Source organism: Cervus canadensis, chromosome 9, assembly GCF_019320065.1.
Source record: "Cervus canadensis isolate Bull #8, Minnesota chromosome 9, ASM1932006v1, whole genome shotgun sequence".
In the NCBI taxonomy this organism is placed as follows: Eukaryota; Metazoa; Chordata; class Mammalia; order Artiodactyla; family Cervidae; genus Cervus; species Cervus canadensis.
This window is the reverse complement of record NC_057394.1, coordinates 13,741,237-13,761,343: the sequence shown is the minus strand read 5'-3', so window position 1 is coordinate 13,761,343 and position 20,107 is coordinate 13,741,237. Positions and strand designations below refer to the sequence as shown.

General features: G+C 41.2%; 2 protein-coding genes across 7 annotated transcripts in view; one reads left to right on the top strand and one right to left on the bottom strand.

Moving 5' to 3' along the window:
* CLDN10 (claudin 10) overlaps positions 1-8,549 on the top strand; it is a 91,831-nt gene extending 83,282 nt beyond the window's left edge. For both annotated transcript variants that reach the window (XM_043477742.1, XM_043477741.1), the window contains exons 4-5: positions 7,388-7,495; positions 8,202-8,549. In XM_043477742.1, the coding sequence (XP_043333677.1) occupies positions 7,388-7,495; positions 8,202-8,325 (232 nt within the window). In that variant the 3' untranslated portion in view covers positions 8,326-8,549. The remainder of the gene's footprint in view (positions 1-7,387; positions 7,496-8,201) is intronic.
* A 2,013-nt stretch (positions 8,550-10,562) lies between these two features.
* The window catches only part of DZIP1 (DAZ interacting zinc finger protein 1), a 49,044-nt gene continuing 39,499 nt past the window's right edge, over positions 10,563-20,107 (bottom strand). For all 5 annotated transcript variants that reach the window (XM_043477736.1, XM_043477740.1, XM_043477739.1 and 2 more), the window contains 7 exons: positions 19,038-19,200; positions 18,591-18,720; positions 17,961-18,014; positions 16,367-16,560; positions 14,713-14,843; positions 13,354-13,531; positions 10,563-11,649 (listed from right to left, as the gene is read on the bottom strand). In XM_043477736.1, the coding sequence (XP_043333671.1) occupies positions 11,573-11,649; positions 13,354-13,531; positions 14,713-14,843; positions 16,367-16,560; positions 17,961-18,014; positions 18,591-18,720; positions 19,038-19,200 (927 nt within the window). In that variant the 3' untranslated portion in view covers positions 10,563-11,572. The remainder of the gene's footprint in view (positions 11,650-13,353; positions 13,532-14,712; positions 14,844-16,366; positions 16,561-17,960; positions 18,015-18,590; positions 18,721-19,037; positions 19,201-20,107) is intronic.

Sequence of the window (20,107 nt, the reverse complement as noted above, 5' to 3'; positions counted from 1 at the left end):
CTGTGGTAGGACTGACCACTTGAGATCATCAGAATTGCTCTGATGCTTTTTTCATGCTGGCAGAACTTAATATACTTAGAAATCAAATGTTTGGCAACTGTCGTTTTGTTTTCACTGACCAGTATACGAAGCCACGATTTCTTCCAGTTTGCCATGCTTCCCGGTGACTCAGCTTTTACCACCACCAGCCCTTCCCCTCTCCTTTTCACATCCCGGCCCACCTCTGTGTATCCTGCAGGAATTGCATTCTGGATGAGGTGCCCGCCAGGGTGCTTCCTTTGCTCCTGGTGCTTCTGTTCCAATCCCACTGGGCAGTGGCACTTGCCTGTCGGTCCATCTTCCAGACAAGACCAGGAGTATCTTGAAGTGAAGACCACATCTTGCTGATTTGGGCATCTCTTGTAACTAGTCCATACTCTCTGATGTTTACAGCAAAGATGATTAGTAAGCAGTGGTGTCTGTCTGTCTGTCTGTCTGCATCTCTCTTAGGGTGGAAAGACTGAGCATGCTTGGGGAGATTTGGTTAAAGGGATGGGGGAGGGGAGACCTCAAGAATGAGGACCCTGGATCCAGGCTGCCTGGGAGAGAACCCCAGCTCTGCCATCTTTTAGTGGTGTAGCCTTGAAGAAATCACTTGTCCTATCTCGTGTCCTGTGTTCCTCATCTGTAAAATGGGAAGAATGAGAACTATGAGTTTATCGTGAGGATTAATGAGATAGTACATTTCAGCTGTTTAGACTGGTGCCTAGAGTAGGCACTCAGTGAACGCTATTCTTTTAAATGGGGCTGACCCTTAAGCAGAGGCTATTAACATAGCAGTTCATTTATTTTACATTTCTTTGAAGTTTCCATATGCAGGTAGATGCTTATTTAAATTATCCCTTTCGATTCTAGCCATGGTTTGGGAGGTGCCTGCCACTATTTCGTGGCTCTTTGGGAAGCCTTGGGTAGGAAATTTTGCGGTGTCTTGCAGATCACTGAGTAAGCTGTTAACTAACATGAATTGCATAACGGAGAGGAGAATGCAGCAGCCTTGGGAGATACATGGATTGGTGGGCACTAAATAGCCTGCTTCCGGTACCTGGGACCCCAAAAGAATGCTGGGTATCTGGGGGAAAGGTGTGCTTGTAGATAATGCCTGTAGAATACTTGTTCACATAAAATCCATCCATGCGATGATACAGAACTTGGATTATATAAGTGTTAGTTGCTCAGTCATGTCCAACTCTTTTCGACCCCATGAACTGGGGCTTGCCAGGCTGTTCTGTCCATGGAATTCTCCAGGCAAGAGTACTGGAGTGGATTGCCATTTCCTCCTCCAAGGATTATATAAGCCTTTGAGTTAAGTTTCTTTTTGATGGTAATGTTTAAAAGATCAGTATACCAATGGAATTCAATTTTTAAAAGTTAGCATTGATAATATATGGATGTACTTCCTAAACTTGGAACTTCTAAAACATAAGGAGTAGGACAGTATGTTTGGAAAAAATGGCCATCCTTGAGGTCAAAAGACTTGGCTTCTAGCTCTGCAACCTCTAGCAAGCTCACTTTTCTCTGGGGATCTTAAAAGGATGAGGTTTTTTTCTTTTGTTAAACAGTTTGGTTTTGTTTACGGAGGAGCTGCAGTTTCTTTTTTCAAATCCAGCAAGCCCTGATTTTAATTACTACCCTCACCTCTTTTTGTGCTGGGTGAAAAGACAGCCAGAGGGAATTCTGAAAAAAAATTCCATACCCTAGAGCCACTGAGAAGGCAATGAGCCGAGGAAAGAGGGAAAACTCACATCTTTCTGAAATGACAAGCCCAAAACATTGCACTGATTGTATCTTTTCATATTGATCCCTTCTTTTCCTTAGCTAAGGTAAAAAGGGAGAAAGAGTGATGGCTAAGAGCTCGGGATCTGATTGTATCTTTTCATATTGATCCTATCTTTTCCTTAGCTAAGGTAAAAAGGGAGAAAGAGTGATGGCTAAGAGCTTGGGATTGGCTTATGGTATCCTTTGCTATGCAAAAGCTTTTAATTAAGCCCCATTTGTTTATTTTTGCTTTTATTTTATTACTCTGGCAGGTGGGTCAAAAAGATTGAGATTAACTGATTGACTTTGCTTTACAGCAGAAACAAACACAACATTATAAAGCAACTATGTGTGTTAGCAGCTCAGTCGTGTCTGACTCTCTGCGACCCTGTGGACTGTAGCTCACCAGGCTCTTAAAGCAACTATACTCCAGTAAACATTAATTTTTTTAAAAAAGAGCTCAAGGATTGGAATCAGTTATTGGTTTTAAATCCTGGTTCTACTGTTTACTTAGCTGAGGTATGGGGAGGCAAGTAGTTTAATCTCACCCAGGTTCAGTTTGCTCTGACGGTAGGAAGAACTGTCTCTTAGAATTGAAGATCAAATATGATAATACATGCCAAAATACTTAACACAAAAAACAAAATCCTGGTACAGTGATCTGACAGTAGCTGCTGTTATGGTGGACTCTTAGTTTAAAAAAATCACATCTATACGGATTTGGGAGAACATGTAATGTTTACTTTGCAAACACATGTTCTTCTGCTTCTGTTGTTAGGCGTCATTGTCCTTTAATTATTTGTTTAATGTCTGACCATCTCCTCTAGACTAAGATCCTTGAGAACAGAATGTGTTCTCTCATTCACCCTGAAACACATGATTCGAACAATATCTAGCTTGTCACTTCTCTGATGGTGTCACCTGCCATCAGAGGTAGGTGACAGGGTAGATGGGATACACGTGCTCCCTGTAGATGGCAGATCAAATGATAACAGGGGTTTGGGTGCAAGAAAGACAGAGATAAAGAGGTAAAAATAAGAGGTGTTCCTCAATTCGTTCCCTAAGGATTACTGTGCATGTTACTAGGCTAAAATAGGAGGTAAATATGAAATGCATAAGAATTTAGACCACTGAGCGTCGTTCTAGCCCAGGTGCTCTCATTAGGAAATGAACAGTAGTCTGGATCCCTAGCACAGCCAGGTGAATAAGAATTAATTTCATCTAGTAATTCAAGGTGTATTTTAATGCCGTAGATCATTATGGTTCTTTTTTGGGAAAATTCTGGTCATTAATCTGTGCTTTACTTTCTCTCTATAGAAAGAAAAATGTTACCTATTACTTGTTTACTAGATTCACAATTACATACATGAATTCAGGTCATAAGCCTGCTTTTATGAGTCCTTTCCATTGAACAGAATATGTGAGAGATAATCCAAGAACAACGTTCTGATCTGTAAAACAGAGATCAGTCCTCAGCCTGTCGATCCTGCATCTGTCTGGTGCTAAGCAGACTGGTAGCCTTTCCGAATAATGAAGAAATGTTGGCAATTGTAACAGCTCAGTAAAGAGTGGGAAAGCTGGTCTAGGGCCAGGAAGATATTGTTAACAAAAGACAGACCTGCAGCAGATCATCTGAAATTTGCATGATCTCCTGAGGCGCTGAAGTCAGCTTCTCAGTGTTACCAAAAGTGAAGAAAGATTTCCAGGCAGAGATGGAGTTTCCCAATGAATGTCGGAGGAGCCGTGGCCCGGAACAAACCTGAATGGATGTTACATGGCTCACCCTCAGTCCTGTCTTTCAATAATACTTCTGTTTTTGCCAGATCACACATACTGATGGGTGTGAATTCAAGCCACTGTTGAATAAGTCTGCTGTAAGTGTCTTTCAACAAGAGGAAGAAGAAAAAGTCTCTAAGAGAGAGAACCACATCACAATCCCTTGCATCCAGTTGTTAGAAGCTATTGGTATAGACATGGAGTCTCTTCAAGACTTTAGCTTTAAAATGGTTCTATTTATTAAATATTTGACTCTGACAGAATTCATAAAAAGCTCAAAAGGAAATGATACTCTCCTTGGAATAGAGTCTATGTTTAGATTTTAGAAAATCTAAAAATATGTTTAAAAACAGGAGTAAGTGAACCAGTTCCATGACCAGGAATTGAACCCATGCCCCCTGCAGCGGAAGCTCAGAGTCCTAACCACTGGACCTCCAGGGAATTCCCAAACCAGTTTTTAATATAAGCCATACTGGTGACTCTTAAATCCCTTCAGAAAGTTTCAGTTGGCTTAAATTAAAATAAAGAAATAGCTCCCAACGTCTGAGCTGTGTAGATAGTTATCCTCTGATTTCTACCCAGTTGTATGCTGTTTTTAAATGAATTCACAGTGCTGACCTATGATTTGAGTTCTACCAACCTATGCCCTAATGGACCACTATCAATTACTAGAGACTTATTTTTAACCATGATCCTGGCACTGGCATCCTCTTTTAGAAAGCTAAATATTTTAAGAAAAATCTCAAGATTGTTTTTTCCAGGAGTATTTACACTGAAAGTTAATATACTAATGCATAGTTTCAGGAGAGAAGACAGCCTAAGCTCTAAGGAGAAAAATAAAGAAAAATAGAAAGTATTGTTAAATTGTAATCCTATAATAATGTCCTCCATGTCGAAATGTTCAGTGTGGTCATCCTTTAGCTGTCTTTGCAGTAATAGCATGACAGTGGATGGACTGGATGCCAGCTTACTGTAGGAATTGCAGATATTTTAAAGAGGTCCACTAACCGGGACCTACAACTTGGCAGGCCCTCTGCTCGTTTTATTTGTATAATGTCATCCAAACATCGTACAAGAAGGGCCTATTGTGGGAATCCAGGATATCCTTTGTAGATGTGTAACATGATATTTAATGAAGGTATCTTTTATAAAACTACCAGGTTAACACTCTTGATCTGGCAAGCTCTTTTCACCTGTACACTTCACTGTGCAGTCCTCTTTCAAGCTGGTTTTTGTGCACACTGAAGGCTTTTTCCCCACGTACACTGACCTTCTCTTTTCTGCTGCTGCCTCTGATTGAAACAGTTCGAGAAGTTTCTCGGTTCCCAGAGCCTAATCAGTGCTTTAGTGCAGGATGAGGTGCTTATAGCTCTTCCTTCCTTTAGCTCTCACCTTGATTCCCCAGGTAAGGCAACACAAGAGTGAAAAAAGAAGGGATCACTAGGCAGTGTGTATTATGTAACAGTGGCAACCCACTCTAGTACTCTTGCCTGGAGAATCCCATGGACAGAGGAGCCTGGCTGGCTACAATCCACGGGGTCACAAAGAGTCGGACACAACTGAAGTGACTTAGCATGCATGCACACACCAAGTTGTAGTGTGTATTATATAATTCACCTCTTCCCAGTTGCAAATGGAAGCTGTGAAATTAACTGAAGAGCCAGATCTGGAAATGGGCAAGTAGACCACCAGGCCCTTGCCTTGTGTAAACGCTGCTTCCTGCTCCCACTGGCTGGCGGCCGGGGCCACACTGTCACACCACCACAGCTGCCTGCCCCTGCCCAGACAGGAGTTCAGACATAGTGACACAGCATGCCGAAAAGGATGAGACAAAGCTCAGGTCAGGCACAGGTCACGCATGCCAGATGCTGTCCAGAGTGTGGGGAGGCCTTGATACCTAAGCCTGACCCTGCAACCAGGTGCAGGGTGGGTAGCCTGACCTTGACCCCAACTTTCCCCTCCTACTCTCAACTCTTCCTTCCATTCTCAGCCTCTCTGCGGATTCTATATGGTCAAAACAGACCCTTCCCCCTCTGACTTCATTTAACACTGAAAGGCACCATTAGGTAGGGAATGTCATCCATTTGTTTTCACCTTGTGATAGAGGTCTGTGAGCTAAAAGTCTGAGAATCACTTCTTTATTTAAAAAAAAAAAAAATTCTTCAGGAAAAGGATAGGCAGATAGGAGAACCCCACAATCTCTGAAATTTTGGTATACTTTTCTCATTCTATATTTGTTCCTCCGAAATATACATATATATATCTCCCCTGAAAGAACATCCTCCAGCCCTCCACTGTCATTTCCTCTGTTGTTCTCGGTAGTGTTGTTTGTACCTTTGTATGGTGACCTCTCCAGGGCAAGGGCTGTCTTACTTACCTTTGCATCTGTTCTAGTCACCAGTGGCCTGCCATCAAGGAGAGGCTTCATAGCAGGCTGTCACTAAATGATACTTTTTTATTCATCTCTCACTGGACTGTAGTGATAAGCATGATGAGGCTGTATCTATCGTGGACACTGTAGAGGAAGAAAACAATTTTTTTCCTCTACTCTCCTAGGTTCTCTGCTCAGAAGATAGATTAATAAGAGAAAACTGGAGTTTATTTATATGTGCATCGCCCCTACACAAGAGAGTACCCAGTGGCATGTAATTCAAAGGGTGGCTAGAACTTGGGCTTATATAGCATCTTAACAAAAGAACAGTACATCTGTAGAGAAGTGACAAGACAAAGGAAAAGGACTTTGAGCTTCTAGAGGCACAAATTGTGGGAAGGCATGTGAGGAGGGACAATCCTAAAGGAAATCAGTTCTGAATATTCATTGGAAGGACTAATGTTGAAGCTGAAACTCCAATACTTTGGCCACCTGATGCGAAGAACTGACTCATTGGAAAAGACCCTGAGGTTAGGAAAGATTGAAGGAAGGAGGAGAAGGGGACGACAGAGGATGAGATGGTTGGATGGCATCACCAACTTGATGGACATGAGTTTGAGCAAGCTCCGGGAGTTGGTGATGGACAGGGAAGCCTGGCATGTTGCAGTCCATGGGGTCGCAAAGAGTCAGTCACAATAGAGTGACTTACCTGAATGTGAGGAGGGAACGAATGAAAGATGCAAATTAGTGAAGTTTGTTCATGTAGATTGCTCTGGTGCCACTTGTGGGCTAAGCAGGGTGTTCAGTATCTGAGAATTAACTTCTTCCTGGCAGTGAGGGGATGGGGGACAGTTTGACACATTTATGCCCTGCTTTTAGGCAAACGGGGAGAAGGCAGAGCTTTCCTGTTTCTTCTCAGTTGCTTTTGGCTCCTTGTGCCAAAGTGGCATAGTTGGGGTGGCGTGTTCTGTCACCCTTTGGCACTTTGCACATGACTGCCCACAGCAGATGCTTAACCACTTACTGAACTAAAATAAAAGCAGAAGCAACTTTCCTGTTTCCAACTAAAGCCTGCCTAAATAATTTACCCTGCACAACAGGATAAATAGATGGAAATGTTTGGGCTTCAGGCAGAGCCCAGAGGCAATATGCTGGCAGAGCCAGGAGGCCTCACCTTGAGTCCACGGCTTCTGCTTTACCCAAAGGGATGCCGATGCCTTCAGCTTCCTTTCAGCTTCCTTTTGGGATGTTGGGAAGATACAGTTGAGTGAAGGCTATAAAAACACTTTGAGAAAAGTATAAAGCTTTCTTTACAGATATTATTGCTTCCTGTGTAAGTTCCCATTGCAAGTGTATTATGAGCATTTAGTAAGTGTTGGCTAGTAGTGTTAAATGCTGTTTACTCCCCAAATCAGTAAGCTTTAACACGTGTGGTACTCTTCACAGGTACGAGTTAGGAGCTGCTCTGTTTATTGGATGGGCAGGAGCCTCACTCTGCATAATTGGTGGTGTCATATTTTGCTTTTCAATATCTGATAACAACAAAGCACCCAGGTATGAAAAGAGACAAAAATGACCTGTTAAAAAGTACAATACTATTCTAGATTGTTATGTGTGGGATGAATTATAGGTAGTTCATATGATTTTTAAAAACTTCAAACACCCAAAATTGGGAAAGGTTAAGAATATATAGTAAATATAACATTTAATATGGTAAAATTATATTGAATAGAATAGAGAATTAATTTAAAAAGCAGAGCTTGTGTTGATATAGGACAGAAATCAACACAATATTGTAAAGCAATTATCCTTCAATTAAAAAAAATTTTTTTTGATGAAGCATCAAAAAAAAGCAGAGTTTGACATTCTTATGTTCCAAAGCTATCACTGTAAGTAGAAATCTTGCTAACTTTAGGGGCATATTCTTCACTTTGGCCTCATAATTTTCACATAGGTGGAAATTGCTGATTAAGGTCATCACAGTCTCCAAGATTCCAGGAAGATAACGTTTTATTTAAGTTTTGAAGGAGAATAACTGAACAAACTAAGAAGCCATAAGTTTCTTCTGAGATTCTCTTAGTCACACTAGCTGTTCTGAAATGACACTGAACTATTTCTTGGGCTGAGAAGGGAATAAAGCTAAACCTAATCAGGGAAAGACAACTTAGCTGTGACAGAAATGGGGGGATATGGTTTCTTCCTGTTTTTGTTTGTCCTACGTGTAATAAAAGACCATCTACCAAACTGTTTTGCCTTTCAGAATGGGATACACGTACAATGGGGCCACATCTGTCATGTCTTCTCGGACAAAGTATCACAGCAGAGAAGGAGATTTTAAAACCTCGAACCCTTCAAAACAGTTTGACAAAAACGCTTACGTCTAAAAAGAGAGCTGCTTTCAAGCTGTGTCTTGAGCTTGTTCTAAACGTGAACTGTTCACAAAATGATGCCATCAAGGTCCTCCTATAATTAACACTCAAACTATTTTTAAAATATGAATTTGAAGAATTTGTTGATTCTTGGATGTAAATGTTCTTCTATAGTTACATACTAATCACTTTCTGTTGTGGCTTTCTATAAAAAAAAAATAAACAGGCTATTTACAAGATTTGTATATATCTTATACATCTGTGTTTAACACCAAAGATTCCAGCAGTGTTTGTAATGTAGCCTTCTTAATCACCCAGACCTTACAGTATTTGTCCCCATTTTTTATGTGTTTTTTCCTTCATATATTAAACAGAGTGTATTGAGGAGTCATGACTTGTAAACAGTATGGGGGTGATCTGAGACTATTCCTCAGATGTCTGCATTGAATGGACATGTACTGGCTGGGCAGAGCTGATTTTTAGTTGGTGACACCTGTCTGTCACCACTGTTGCTTCTCAACGGCTGCTCCAGGAAGAGCTCATGGGGCCAAGATGCTACTGCCCACTACCCGGCGGGTCCTCCTTAAATACCTCCTCCTCCGGTATAGAGAGATCTGGATATGCTGGTCATGGCGACTCTGAGGCTGACAGAGGAGGGCCTGGAGCCGCACAGTCCCTACGTCACTCAGAAATAATGGACCGAGTTCCTGAGGACCTGTGTCACTCAGGCCGTGTGTGGAACCAACTGACAATGGAGAGACAGACTTTTTTTCAAGACGTGTAAGTTCCTCCAGGGATCTCTGACTAAAGACAATGTTTTATTACTCAAGCCAGCCCTTTCATCTCATATCCACAGGGCAATAGTTACCTCAGCCTGTGTGTGCCCGTCGCTGCTCTAAACGCTGTGTGCCCTCACTCACTGCAGTCTCACAGCTACCCTCTGAGGTAAGTTCTGTAGGACCCTGAACTGACAGAGGATGAAATGAAAGCAGAGAAGTTGAAGTGACTTGCCACAGCAAGTGACAAAACCTCAAGGACTTTGAACTGAGGCAGTCTAGGGTGAAGTATACAGTCTCAAGCTGTGGCTACAAATCGCTTAGCCGTGTCACCTGTGACTCAGGTACCCGACAATACCAGTCACAGCATGGGTGACCGTGACATCTTCCTCAAGCCTGAAGGACTTAAAAAGGAAAAATCACATTGTTTGGAGGTGTTCACTGAAAAGAAAATGGACGAGTTTATTACTGATACAGTAAACTCTCTTTTCCAGACCATGATAATACTTAAATACCTTTTCCGGAGATACAAATGAACTGAAAACCACTGAGGGAGGCTAGGTGCTATAAGCCAATGTGGGCACAGTGTTTGGTGAATGTGTGTTTAAAACAAATTTTTAAATTTTACAGCTGTACTGGTGAAGAAAATATTTGACTGTATTGAACTATCACAGCTTCTGAAGAATTTAGGGCAAGAAGGGGTCAAAGTACAGAAAAACTGTGAGGAGCCAGAAACATTAGCCATGTGTCCATGACAGGAAATATAAGGCGATGGTCCAAAGGAAAATGAGCAAACCAATTCTAGTACAACCTAACATGACAGGACTAAACAGAATATCAGCTTCTGCGACACAGACACATAAAGATTTGGGTTACTTAGCAGACGTTCATCTTATTTCCCCAATCCTTGCTGTTTAGGAATGAAGACCTGGCAGACCCAGGACTTGGGAGTTGAGGCCTGATTTAAAGCCTGCTTTTGTCATTTTCTAGTCATATGACTTTTGGCAAGTTATTGTATAGCTTAGTTTCTCACATCTTTAAGAAGATTAAAATAATATGTCTCAAAGTTGTTCTCATCAAATGAACTAATAACGTACATTAAAACAGAACAAGGAGCTCAACAGATCTAAGTGGATGAGTGAGTGAACACAGGAGCCCTGGTGCCTTCTTAGGCATCGTTGTAGGTTGCTCATCTGTGTCTTACTACAGTGAAGATCTGATTCAGGGTTTATTAGAGTTTTTAGAAACATATTTAAAGCAAGTATATTTGCATTAAATGGCCTTCGTGGGAAGTTTTTAAAAAGCTAAGTGGCCCACAAGTAAAAAGGACCCTGGTGGGGCAGAAACAGATAAAAGAAAAATTACCCTTTTAGATCAGCATGTTACATGGCATAGCTACCAAGACAAGCTTAAATCCTTGAATGAAATGAGTTTAACTTGAAATCAGCTCTAATAACTCAGCCACAGTCACAAGAGTGTCACTGAGGGTTTTACTTGAAAGGCTGACAAAACAAAGAGGTCCAAATCCTAACAGACCATTTAGTTAAAATATTACTTTTTGGAGGGAAACAAAAGAAGAGTACCACAAGGTATAAAAAAATGCAAACAACAGTTTATATGAACATGTTGACTATTGATAATGTCACTGTTAAGAATATAACTAAATTAGTTTTGAGGTATTTTCTAATGTGGAAAGGGCATTTTAAAAAAGGAAAAAAAAACTACAGACACATATGAATTCAGTATGGACTCAATCTATTCTATTCATAGTCTGATAAATTAACTGATATTTAAAATGGCTACATTTTATTCATAAAATATCCAAGGTCAAGGTTATGCTACAGAAATAGTATTTTAAGTTCTAAAACATGCTTACAGTGGCCCAAAGCTGCATATGGGAAAAGTACTTCCGGAAAATGTAGTTAATATGGGTCTAGCTATATTTTTATTAACTCTAAACTTACTTCTAGATGAAAAATAAGCTGTCTACTCTTAAAATTTCACTGATTTCCACCAATTCCATTTTGAGGATACTAACAGAACTTCTATAATAAAACACTTCCAACATGACAATGTACATAAGAAAGATATTTTTTTTTAAAGTTTAAATGCAAACTAAAACCTGCTATCAGTTTAAAAAAAAAATTCACTTAAAAATTAGTTAAAAAAAATACACCTAAACACTAGAGTACTGTTCTGAAGAAAAAACTTTTTATGACTTCAGTGACACATTATTTTTAAGCAGCAGCAGCATTCTTAAACACTTTTATATGCTTCAAAATACTGTTGACAATTTGTGTGTGTGTTTTTTTTAACACTGCATTAGGTGGCATTAAAGAGACTCTTGTTCTCTGAGAGCCGGTTTCCTTGTTATTGCAGGAGATGCTGTCAGGCAGGACAATTACAGTTGTGTAGGCAGTGCTGAAATACCACAATATCAAATACTGCTGAAGTCTGGACGGACCTCCTGACGCACAGGGTGACAGTTACACATCTGAAGAGTCACTCCAATCAGTCACGGTTACTAAGCTGCTTTTCAATGTACTGGACTCATCCTGAGGTCCTGTGTGGGAGACAGGGAGGGAGGGAGAGGAGGCCCCAGTGATTAAACGAGCACATTGTCCAGCCAGTAAACGCTCCATAACTTCACACTGTAATTCGTCACTCGGGCCTGAGTCGGCTTGCCAACCCCACCCCCAGCTCCCACAAGCTGGGCCAAGACGCTGCGGAATGTCCCACCACCACAGGACGGCCGCGTCTCTAGGTCAGCCTCACAGGGCCCTCGTAGCGAAGCTTCCACCCGGCCCCCACCTCCTGGCATTCAGCACAGCACCTGAAGGCGGGCAGCCATAAAGAGAGGAGAATAAAATTAACAAGCCAAGGAGGGGCTAAAGGCTAAAAATAGGTTCTTTAGCATAGATGAGCTTAAAGGTGAAGTTAGATCAAAAGTGCCTTGAGCCACTGAAACAAGAGTACAGAGAATTCCACTTGAGCGTGACTAGGGATGTTTTCTTTGAGGGGCGTGGGGTCATGGCACCGGGAGGAGGAAATGTACTCAGGGCATTCTGAGTGTCCTGAGTGTCCCGTGTCCTTCCACAGTCACTGTAGCATAAACACGTCTTTTGTTTTTTCAATGATGAGGATGGATGCTGAGACACAGCACAGAAAACTTATGACGGTGACAGAACAGAAGGTCAGTGTTAACAACTGGCACATTGGTGGAGCGAAGAGATCAAGTGAAGACAGAGGCAGCAATGGTTCATCTTAGAAATGCGGGGGGTGGGGTGGGGTACAAGAGCCTGCTATAAGCAGACCAAGAGATGTTCATGTATTCATTTAAAACTATAGATGGGGGGGAACGAAAGGACTGAAGAGGGGGCGTGAGAGTTGCAGGCAGTGAAGGAGCCAAATCTTCATCTGTCTTATCAGCACCTAGAAAGTTCACGTCTAAAATCAATAAGTCTAGAAACAAGTCTGGGTCTGTTACTTGCAGGGATGTAGGATGGCTGGGAGGATGCACTGTGTGTACATGGGGGGCGGGGGGGTGGTTGGGGGGATGTGGAAAAGAATTTCTCTGATTTAAAAAATACAAATTATATTTTCTGATTTTAAAAATTAAATGTGTTGAGAGGTTAAGTGACTGGACTTATTATCCAGACTCTAGCCTGGGTGGATAGGATCAATGGCAGTGACCAGTTTCACTGGTCCTTCATTTCACTGGCTACAATGCTACAAGAAGAATCTTCCTTGGAAGAAAATAACAATATTTAACACATAGACAGATGAATACAGGAAGACAGGAAAAAAGTGGCCTCATTTAGGTATGTATCAGAAATGTAAATTTCTAGGATGCATCTACGTGAAGAGTATTTGTAGGGGCACTTTCAAAAATAGATATTTAAAAATTTTAAAGACAAAAGATTAGAAACTCAAATTAAAATTTAGAAAACTAGTAAATAGATACTAGTCAGTAAGTTGTTCACATTCAGTCCTTATTAAAGTAATGTTTTTTAAGTTGCTCAGTCGTGTCCAACTTTTTTGTGACCCCACAGACTGTAACCTTCCAGGCTCCTCTGTCCATGAGATTTCCCAGGCAAAAATACTGGAGTGGGCTGCTAGTTCCTTCTTCAGGGGATCTTTCTGACACAGGGATCAAACCCACGTCTCCTGCTTAGCAGGTGGATTCTTTTCCGCTGAGCCGCCAGGGAAGCTCATTAGGGTAGTCTGGTGTTTATAAAGGCTTCCGGTAGACACCAAAGCCACGAACCTTCTCCCTTTGGTCCTTTCGGGTTAGCTGCACCCCAGGCATTTGGCACTTGAGTAGAATTTGACTCATTCTTCACAGGTGGAGGAGGTTCCTTCTGTTCTCTCTCAGCTTTTCTCCCTATAGATCTGTCTTCCTCTAAGGATGATATGTCCCAGTCATCATCATCCACATCTGTACACTAAAAAAATTAAAAAAAAACACGTGGAGAATAATGAATGTTCCCTAAAGAAACGGTGTGTGTTAGAGCCCCTCAAACAGACTGAGCCACTGACACTAAATGGTAAGAAGTTGGGAGCCTCAGAGGGTCTCTTATCTGGTCATCTCCAAGGGTGATGAAATGGGTTTGGAAATCTGTGCTTCGAAAGCAGAGGGAACCACCTCTTTTTGTTTGTTGCCGTGGAAATGTATGTTTCCTATGTAGCAATTGAAAATTTAGAAAATTCCAGAAACTACATTGTAAAGTCAAGTCAGGATGCTCCCCAAGGAGCAGTCAGACAGGCTCTGGGGCTCTTACCTCTGTGATACTAAGACATTTAACTGCAGGAGACATCACATGAGGGCCCTGCAAAAGCCACCGGCCCCGATGGGAAGGACTGTGTATTTCTCCAGTGCACCTTCTAAGGAAGACACGGTGGCTCTTGACTGATGTGACTTTTTGTCATTTTGGACTTGTGTAACACAAATGGCACTAACTTATGAAAGTAGTTGGACAGAATGCTCTGGATTCCACAGATGAGCAGGGGAAGAATTAAATCTAATGTAAGTGAAAAATTAAAGAGCAACTACGACTGGAAGACCCAGTCAACACAGAGTAGCCCACCCAGGTCTCCATCCACAGGAGCACTTCCAGGGCCTGGTGCCAGACCTTGGAGTGTGTCCAGTCTCAGGAAGGGGAGCTCGGCTTTGTGCTCCACTCGGGTCACAGTCTCTCTAAAGCATGTCTTATGGACTCCAGCTGCCAAGTGGGGGTAAACTCTGAAAAGTCCCTATTTCACTTCCAGGTCATGTCTTGGTAGCAAAAAGGTTCCTGGACTCAGATCTGAAAGCCCAGATTCTATTCAGTCACAAGTTTCTGTGAACAAACTACCTAATATCTGCCAGTGTCAAATAATACACGTGACAAGATTCTGAAAACCTGTAAAACCTGATAAGCATAGAATGTATTATTACCAGTTATCCTTTCAGTATCTTTGATTCCCTATGGAAATACAATACTGAAAACAAGATAAAGTAAAAATCTCAACCTCTACTATACTAAATAATTGTATTTGTTTTACATTTCACTACAAAATACAATTATTATGATATATTCATTAAAAGATGAATTTGTGTATGTTTAACAAGTAAAAGTGATTTCACCTTTAGATCTTCTTTTAGTTCTTTTTTGATGAACGCGTCAGCAACATTAATTCCACCAACTGGCTTATTCATATTTCTGTGATTTGAAACCGTCTTTTCAACTTTTCCAGTTAATGTTTTAATGGAGGTTCCTATGGGAGCCATAGAAAACAGGTAAAGTTTAAAAAAATTAAATCTTCAGTTCCAAAATAATCTTACAATGTGAGAGAGTCTGTGTGTTAGTCGCTCTATTATGTCTGACTCTGTGTGACCCCACAGACTGTAGCCTGCCAGGCTCCTCCATCCATGGGATTTTCCAGGCAAGAATACTCGAGTGGGCTGCCATTTCCTCCTCCAGAGAGAGCCCAAGCATTGCAAATAATGCCTTTTAAAAAATTATGATCCTCTAGACTAGAAGAATAAAATCTTTATTTTAAATCAAAGAAGAATGTCATTCAGACTCATGATCAGAAACTTTAATTTTAGTGAGGCAGCCTGTGTGAATGGATATTCATATGGTATTTTCAAAAACAATTATTTAAAAAGTTATATTTTACACAATTATAAAAACACATGGTATATACAAATTATATACAATAAACTAATAACATCTGATATGCTTAAAATATAGAAATTTTAAGTTGCATTAAACAGTTTTTTTGTTTTTTTTTTTTAATGACCCTTTTGCCTCTTCTCCTTAGCAAATTATCAGCAATCACCAACTTGGACCTCACATTCCTTTAGAATTGCCCTATTTCCAAAAGGCAGCATGGTGTGTTAGAACAGTTATTCTCAAGGACACACAGTGTTAAGGGGTTGAATTGTGTCTCACATGCGTATGTTGAAGTCCTTACCCCCATTACTTCAGAAGGTGACCTTATTTCGAGACAGGACCTTTAAAGAGGTAATTAGGTTAAGGTGAGGCCATTAAGGAGGACCCTAATCTAACACAACTGGTGTTCTTGGACAAGAGTGGGAAATTTGAACACAGAGGCACCCACAGAGAAAGTCAATGTGACGAGACATAAGGAGGAGACAGCCAAGGACAGAGGGACAGAGCAGGTCCTCTCCTCATAGCTCTCAGAAGAAACCAACCTTGCCACCTTGATTGTGGTCTTCCAGCTCCTGTGAGACAGATTCTGTGGTTTAAGCCACACAGAGTGTGTTCTTCATTATAGCAGCCCTTGTGTTTGTTACTAATACACCCAGACATCCCCAACCCCTTCCTCTCCTTCCACCTGAACATCAACTACTTGCTAAGCCCCTTCCATTTTTCCTCAGGCATCAACAATTTTTAGATTAACCCCATACTTTCTTTCCTGGTGGCTCAGATTGTAAAGAATCGGCCTGCAATGCAGGAGACCAGAGTTGGATCCCTGGGTTGGAAAGATCCCCTTGAGAAGAGAATGACTACTCACTCCAGTATTCTTGCCTGGAGAATTTCAAGGACAGAGGAGCCTGGCAGCCTACAGTCCATGGGGTCGCAAAGAGTCAGACACGACTGAGGGACTAGCACTTTCATTTTACTTTCACACTGTTTCCTCGAGAACTTTCTCAGCTCAGATGCCCAGTATGGAGAGTTGAGAACCACTGTCGTCCACAGAAGCACTGTGGTTGAGAACCACTGTCCTAAAATCAAAATTTCCAGGTGGATTTTCAGTAAAGGAAAGCTTACCTGTGGGCTTGGGGGAAATATCAGAGTCCTCAATTTCACTTCCCTCCGTCCAGTCAGTGTCGCTTTTGACGGTGCTCTTTACGAAACTACTCTTGTTGGTTTTAGAGGCCAGCACAGGAAGTACGTCTGGGGAGGCGAACGCCTGGATGAGGTCGTCAGCATCCAGCTCCTCCTCGGAACTGAAGGGAGGAGTCCTAAACAAACCAAAGCCCACACAGGGGGCGCTGTTTCCGTGTTTCAGGATTTACAGACAATATGCCCCTTAAAGAGGTCGGAACTTTCTCAAGAGAGCCGAACAAATGCGTGCGTGGCCACAGAACAAGATGGCGGCCAGGCTGACGACTTACTATGCAAAAGGCGGAATGGCCATTTCAAGTTTACATCTGCCAACCACATGCCACATGGCCTATTTACCAAAGTGGACTGAAGTTAGGATATGACTCCTCTAAACTCAAATTCTGTCTTTTTTTAATATCAGTTTTTATACACCTAAGAAAAATATTTTATAGTGGAAAAAAATATTTCTGGGATAAAACTATGCTGTCTTTTAAAATAGTGCCATTTGCAGAGTCCACACGACTGAGGACACACGCAGGCATGCATGCATGCATTACTTATAGCTGACCTTTATACTGTACCCTACCAAGTACTTTATATGACTACACACACTCATTTGTAGTATCATGTAAATCATCACCCCATTTTAAAGTGAAACAAATTCAGAGCAGTATCTATTTATTTAAAAAATATTCACTGAGCACCTAAATTCCACACAATGTTCAGTTAAACTACATCCCATGAAATAAAGCTCTTCCCATGAGATTATTACATGATAAGTGCTTCTGAAGAGTGAGTTATCATTTATAGTGTCTTTATTATATTTATTCTCTCTACTATGGAATTCAATTATCATAAAATTAGTTTTACTCCTAATTAATAACAATGATATACCTACAACTTATTGAGTACCCACAAGTGCCAAGCACTGAGACCAAGTCCTTTTCGTATGTTCTCATTTTGATTTGTAGAACTATTCTGTGAAAGAGGAAGCACCATCCCATATTACAGATAGAAAAACTGAGGCTTAAAACAGGTAATCAACTGAATCAGTGTCACACAGTTAAGGAATGACTGAGATAGGGTTCTCAGTATCCTAAACGAGCCTAAGAGTGTAAGGTCTAAGGCCGTTAACAACTTCCACAAGAAGCTGGAACACTAAAATTCTACCCAGATATACCATCATGGATCCAACCACTAAAAAGCAACATCACGCATTTATCATGCTTATTGAAAATTTATAATGTATATAAATTTATAATTTATCATTCTTATCGAAAATTACTAAACTAGGCAGGGGTGGGGGTGGGGAATAACAAACATGACTCAGGTGTGGTCCCACTTGTTAATGGAGGCCACAAGAGCTATTGACTTAGGATAAAGAAGTGAAGGTGTAACAAAGGAATCACAGATTAAATATGATATGTAATAATTATGGTTCTAGTGAACCACAATGAACATACTAATTTACAGTGAAAGGAATGTTCAGTGAAAAGAACTTTTAAAAACCACCTTTCCCTGCTCCCTCAGTACTCACGCAACAGTGGAAGACCTCCTGGGAAAATGATCTTCTGTGGCATTTTTCTTAACTCTAAAAGCAAGAGAAAAATATTTCCAGCATGAGCAAATCATGTAATTTAAAATAGAGTTCTATGGAATTGGTGATTTTTGCTTTATTAGAGGGTGAGCAGTTACGAGTCTCCCCGAACTGAGAGAAGGGTAGGCATTCCAAATGTGATTCTCTGTTGGGTCACACATTGCTGTGGGCTGAATGCTTGTGGCCCCCTAATATTCCTGTGTTGAAGCCCTAGCCCTCAGTGTGATGGTATCTGAAGATGGGGTGATTTGGTTTAGATGAAGTCATGAGGATGGGGCCCACATTGAAAGGAATTAGTGCCCCCGTAAGTAAAGGAAGAGAGACCAAGGCTCTCTTATTCTCCTTGGCAAATGAGGACACAGTAAGAAGCTGGCCATCTGTGAGTCCTGGGAGAGAAGCCTCCCAGAACCTGACTATGCTGGCTGGCACCCTGATCTCAGACTTCCACCCTCCAGAAGTGTTATAAAATATATTTCTGTTGTTTAAGCCACCCAGTCAATGGTATTCTGTTATAGCAGCCCAAGCTGAGACAAATATTTTTTTAAAAAAATTAGAGTTGAAAATACTCACTTTGGAACAGATGTTCTATCAGAAAAAACAGGTCTTTGTCTAATCAGCTGTCTGCTTTTGGGAGGCAGGTGTATTGCTTTAGGTAGTTCTCCAGTTGAAAGGGTGTCCATTTGAGAAGCACCGTACCTGTCTGGAATAGTAGTGTCATTTGTGAGTCTCCACTGCGTGAAAAGCAGAAGAAAATGCTACAATATTGTCTACATTGGCACAGAAACAAACAAGCCCATCTCAAGGGCCTAGAGTCCACACTACAGGAGGTTTTTAATTGTAAAAACACACACACACACAAAAATTGTAAAAAAAAAATCTAAAATGCAACATTTAATGGTTCAAACAGTAACAGAGTTGCCGATTAAGTGCCAAGGTTTGTGAACCATATAAAATCATGAAATGGTTGGTCTATTAATATTTCTGCAGACATGAAATGGCAGTGGGTCACAGGCTTACCTGTGGACAGCAGTGTTCTCTCTTCAATTTTGCAGCTGACCTGATGTTCAAGGAATTCTCGAATTTGCTGAATGTTAGGTATTTGTCTTTCTCGCTCATGTCTTGTTGATTCCACGGTTCTTAGTACTCTATTCAAGTGATCGCTTGGAATACCACGTATATCCTGAAGGAACAAAACATTAAGTTAAGAAATTATCCTTTGGTGCTTTTCATTTCGTGAATGTTTGTCTGCATTAACCATGCCAATCTTTCGTCCTTACTGCTGCATGTAAGATGGGGATGCCCTGACGTATAATACACGGTCCCAGCCCCAAAAGGAGCTCAAGGTGCAATGGGACACATAAGGAGTGTGTAAGATTATACGTGGCTGGTTAGGGATAGCATTTGGGAACAGGACTGAATTCATGGAAGGCATGTGAGTGACTGATTATGACTGATTAACCAACAGTGCAAGATATGTGATAAAGACTGAATGAATCCACAAGGGCTGGAGGAATTCAGAGATTCAAGCCATCAGAGGTCTCAGTGGCCCAAGAAGGCTTAAGAGGGCTGGGCTGTGCCTTGAAAGATGGGTGGATGAAACAAGTAAAAAGAAGGGTGGGATCAGATGGGGGCACCTTGTGGGGAAGGCAGGCAATGAGGCAGAAACAGTCAGGGTGTCAAGGGATTAATGCTACAGAGAAACAGGTGAGGACAGCAAAAAAGGAGACTGATGCCAAAATGAAAAACTTCAAGGCTAGTTATGCCACAGGTAAGAGAAAAATCATCAGGCTTTCAATGATGAAAATGCCATAATTTAAGAGGTGATTTGAGAAAATTCTTCAGGATTTGAAAGGTTATCTAAAGAAGAAAGCCAGTTAAAGAGCGATTTATTCATTTATTCAATATCAGTGTCACACACACACTCCCATCTCCTCCCTCACCTTTCCCTGAGTCTTCCTCATTCCAGGAAGTGACCCTACCACCCATCCAGCTGCCCAGGGCAGAAATCTCCATCATCAGATTGACTGCCACCTCCAAGCAGTTTTCTCTGACCTCAATTATTCAATCCCTTCTACTTTTCCTTCATT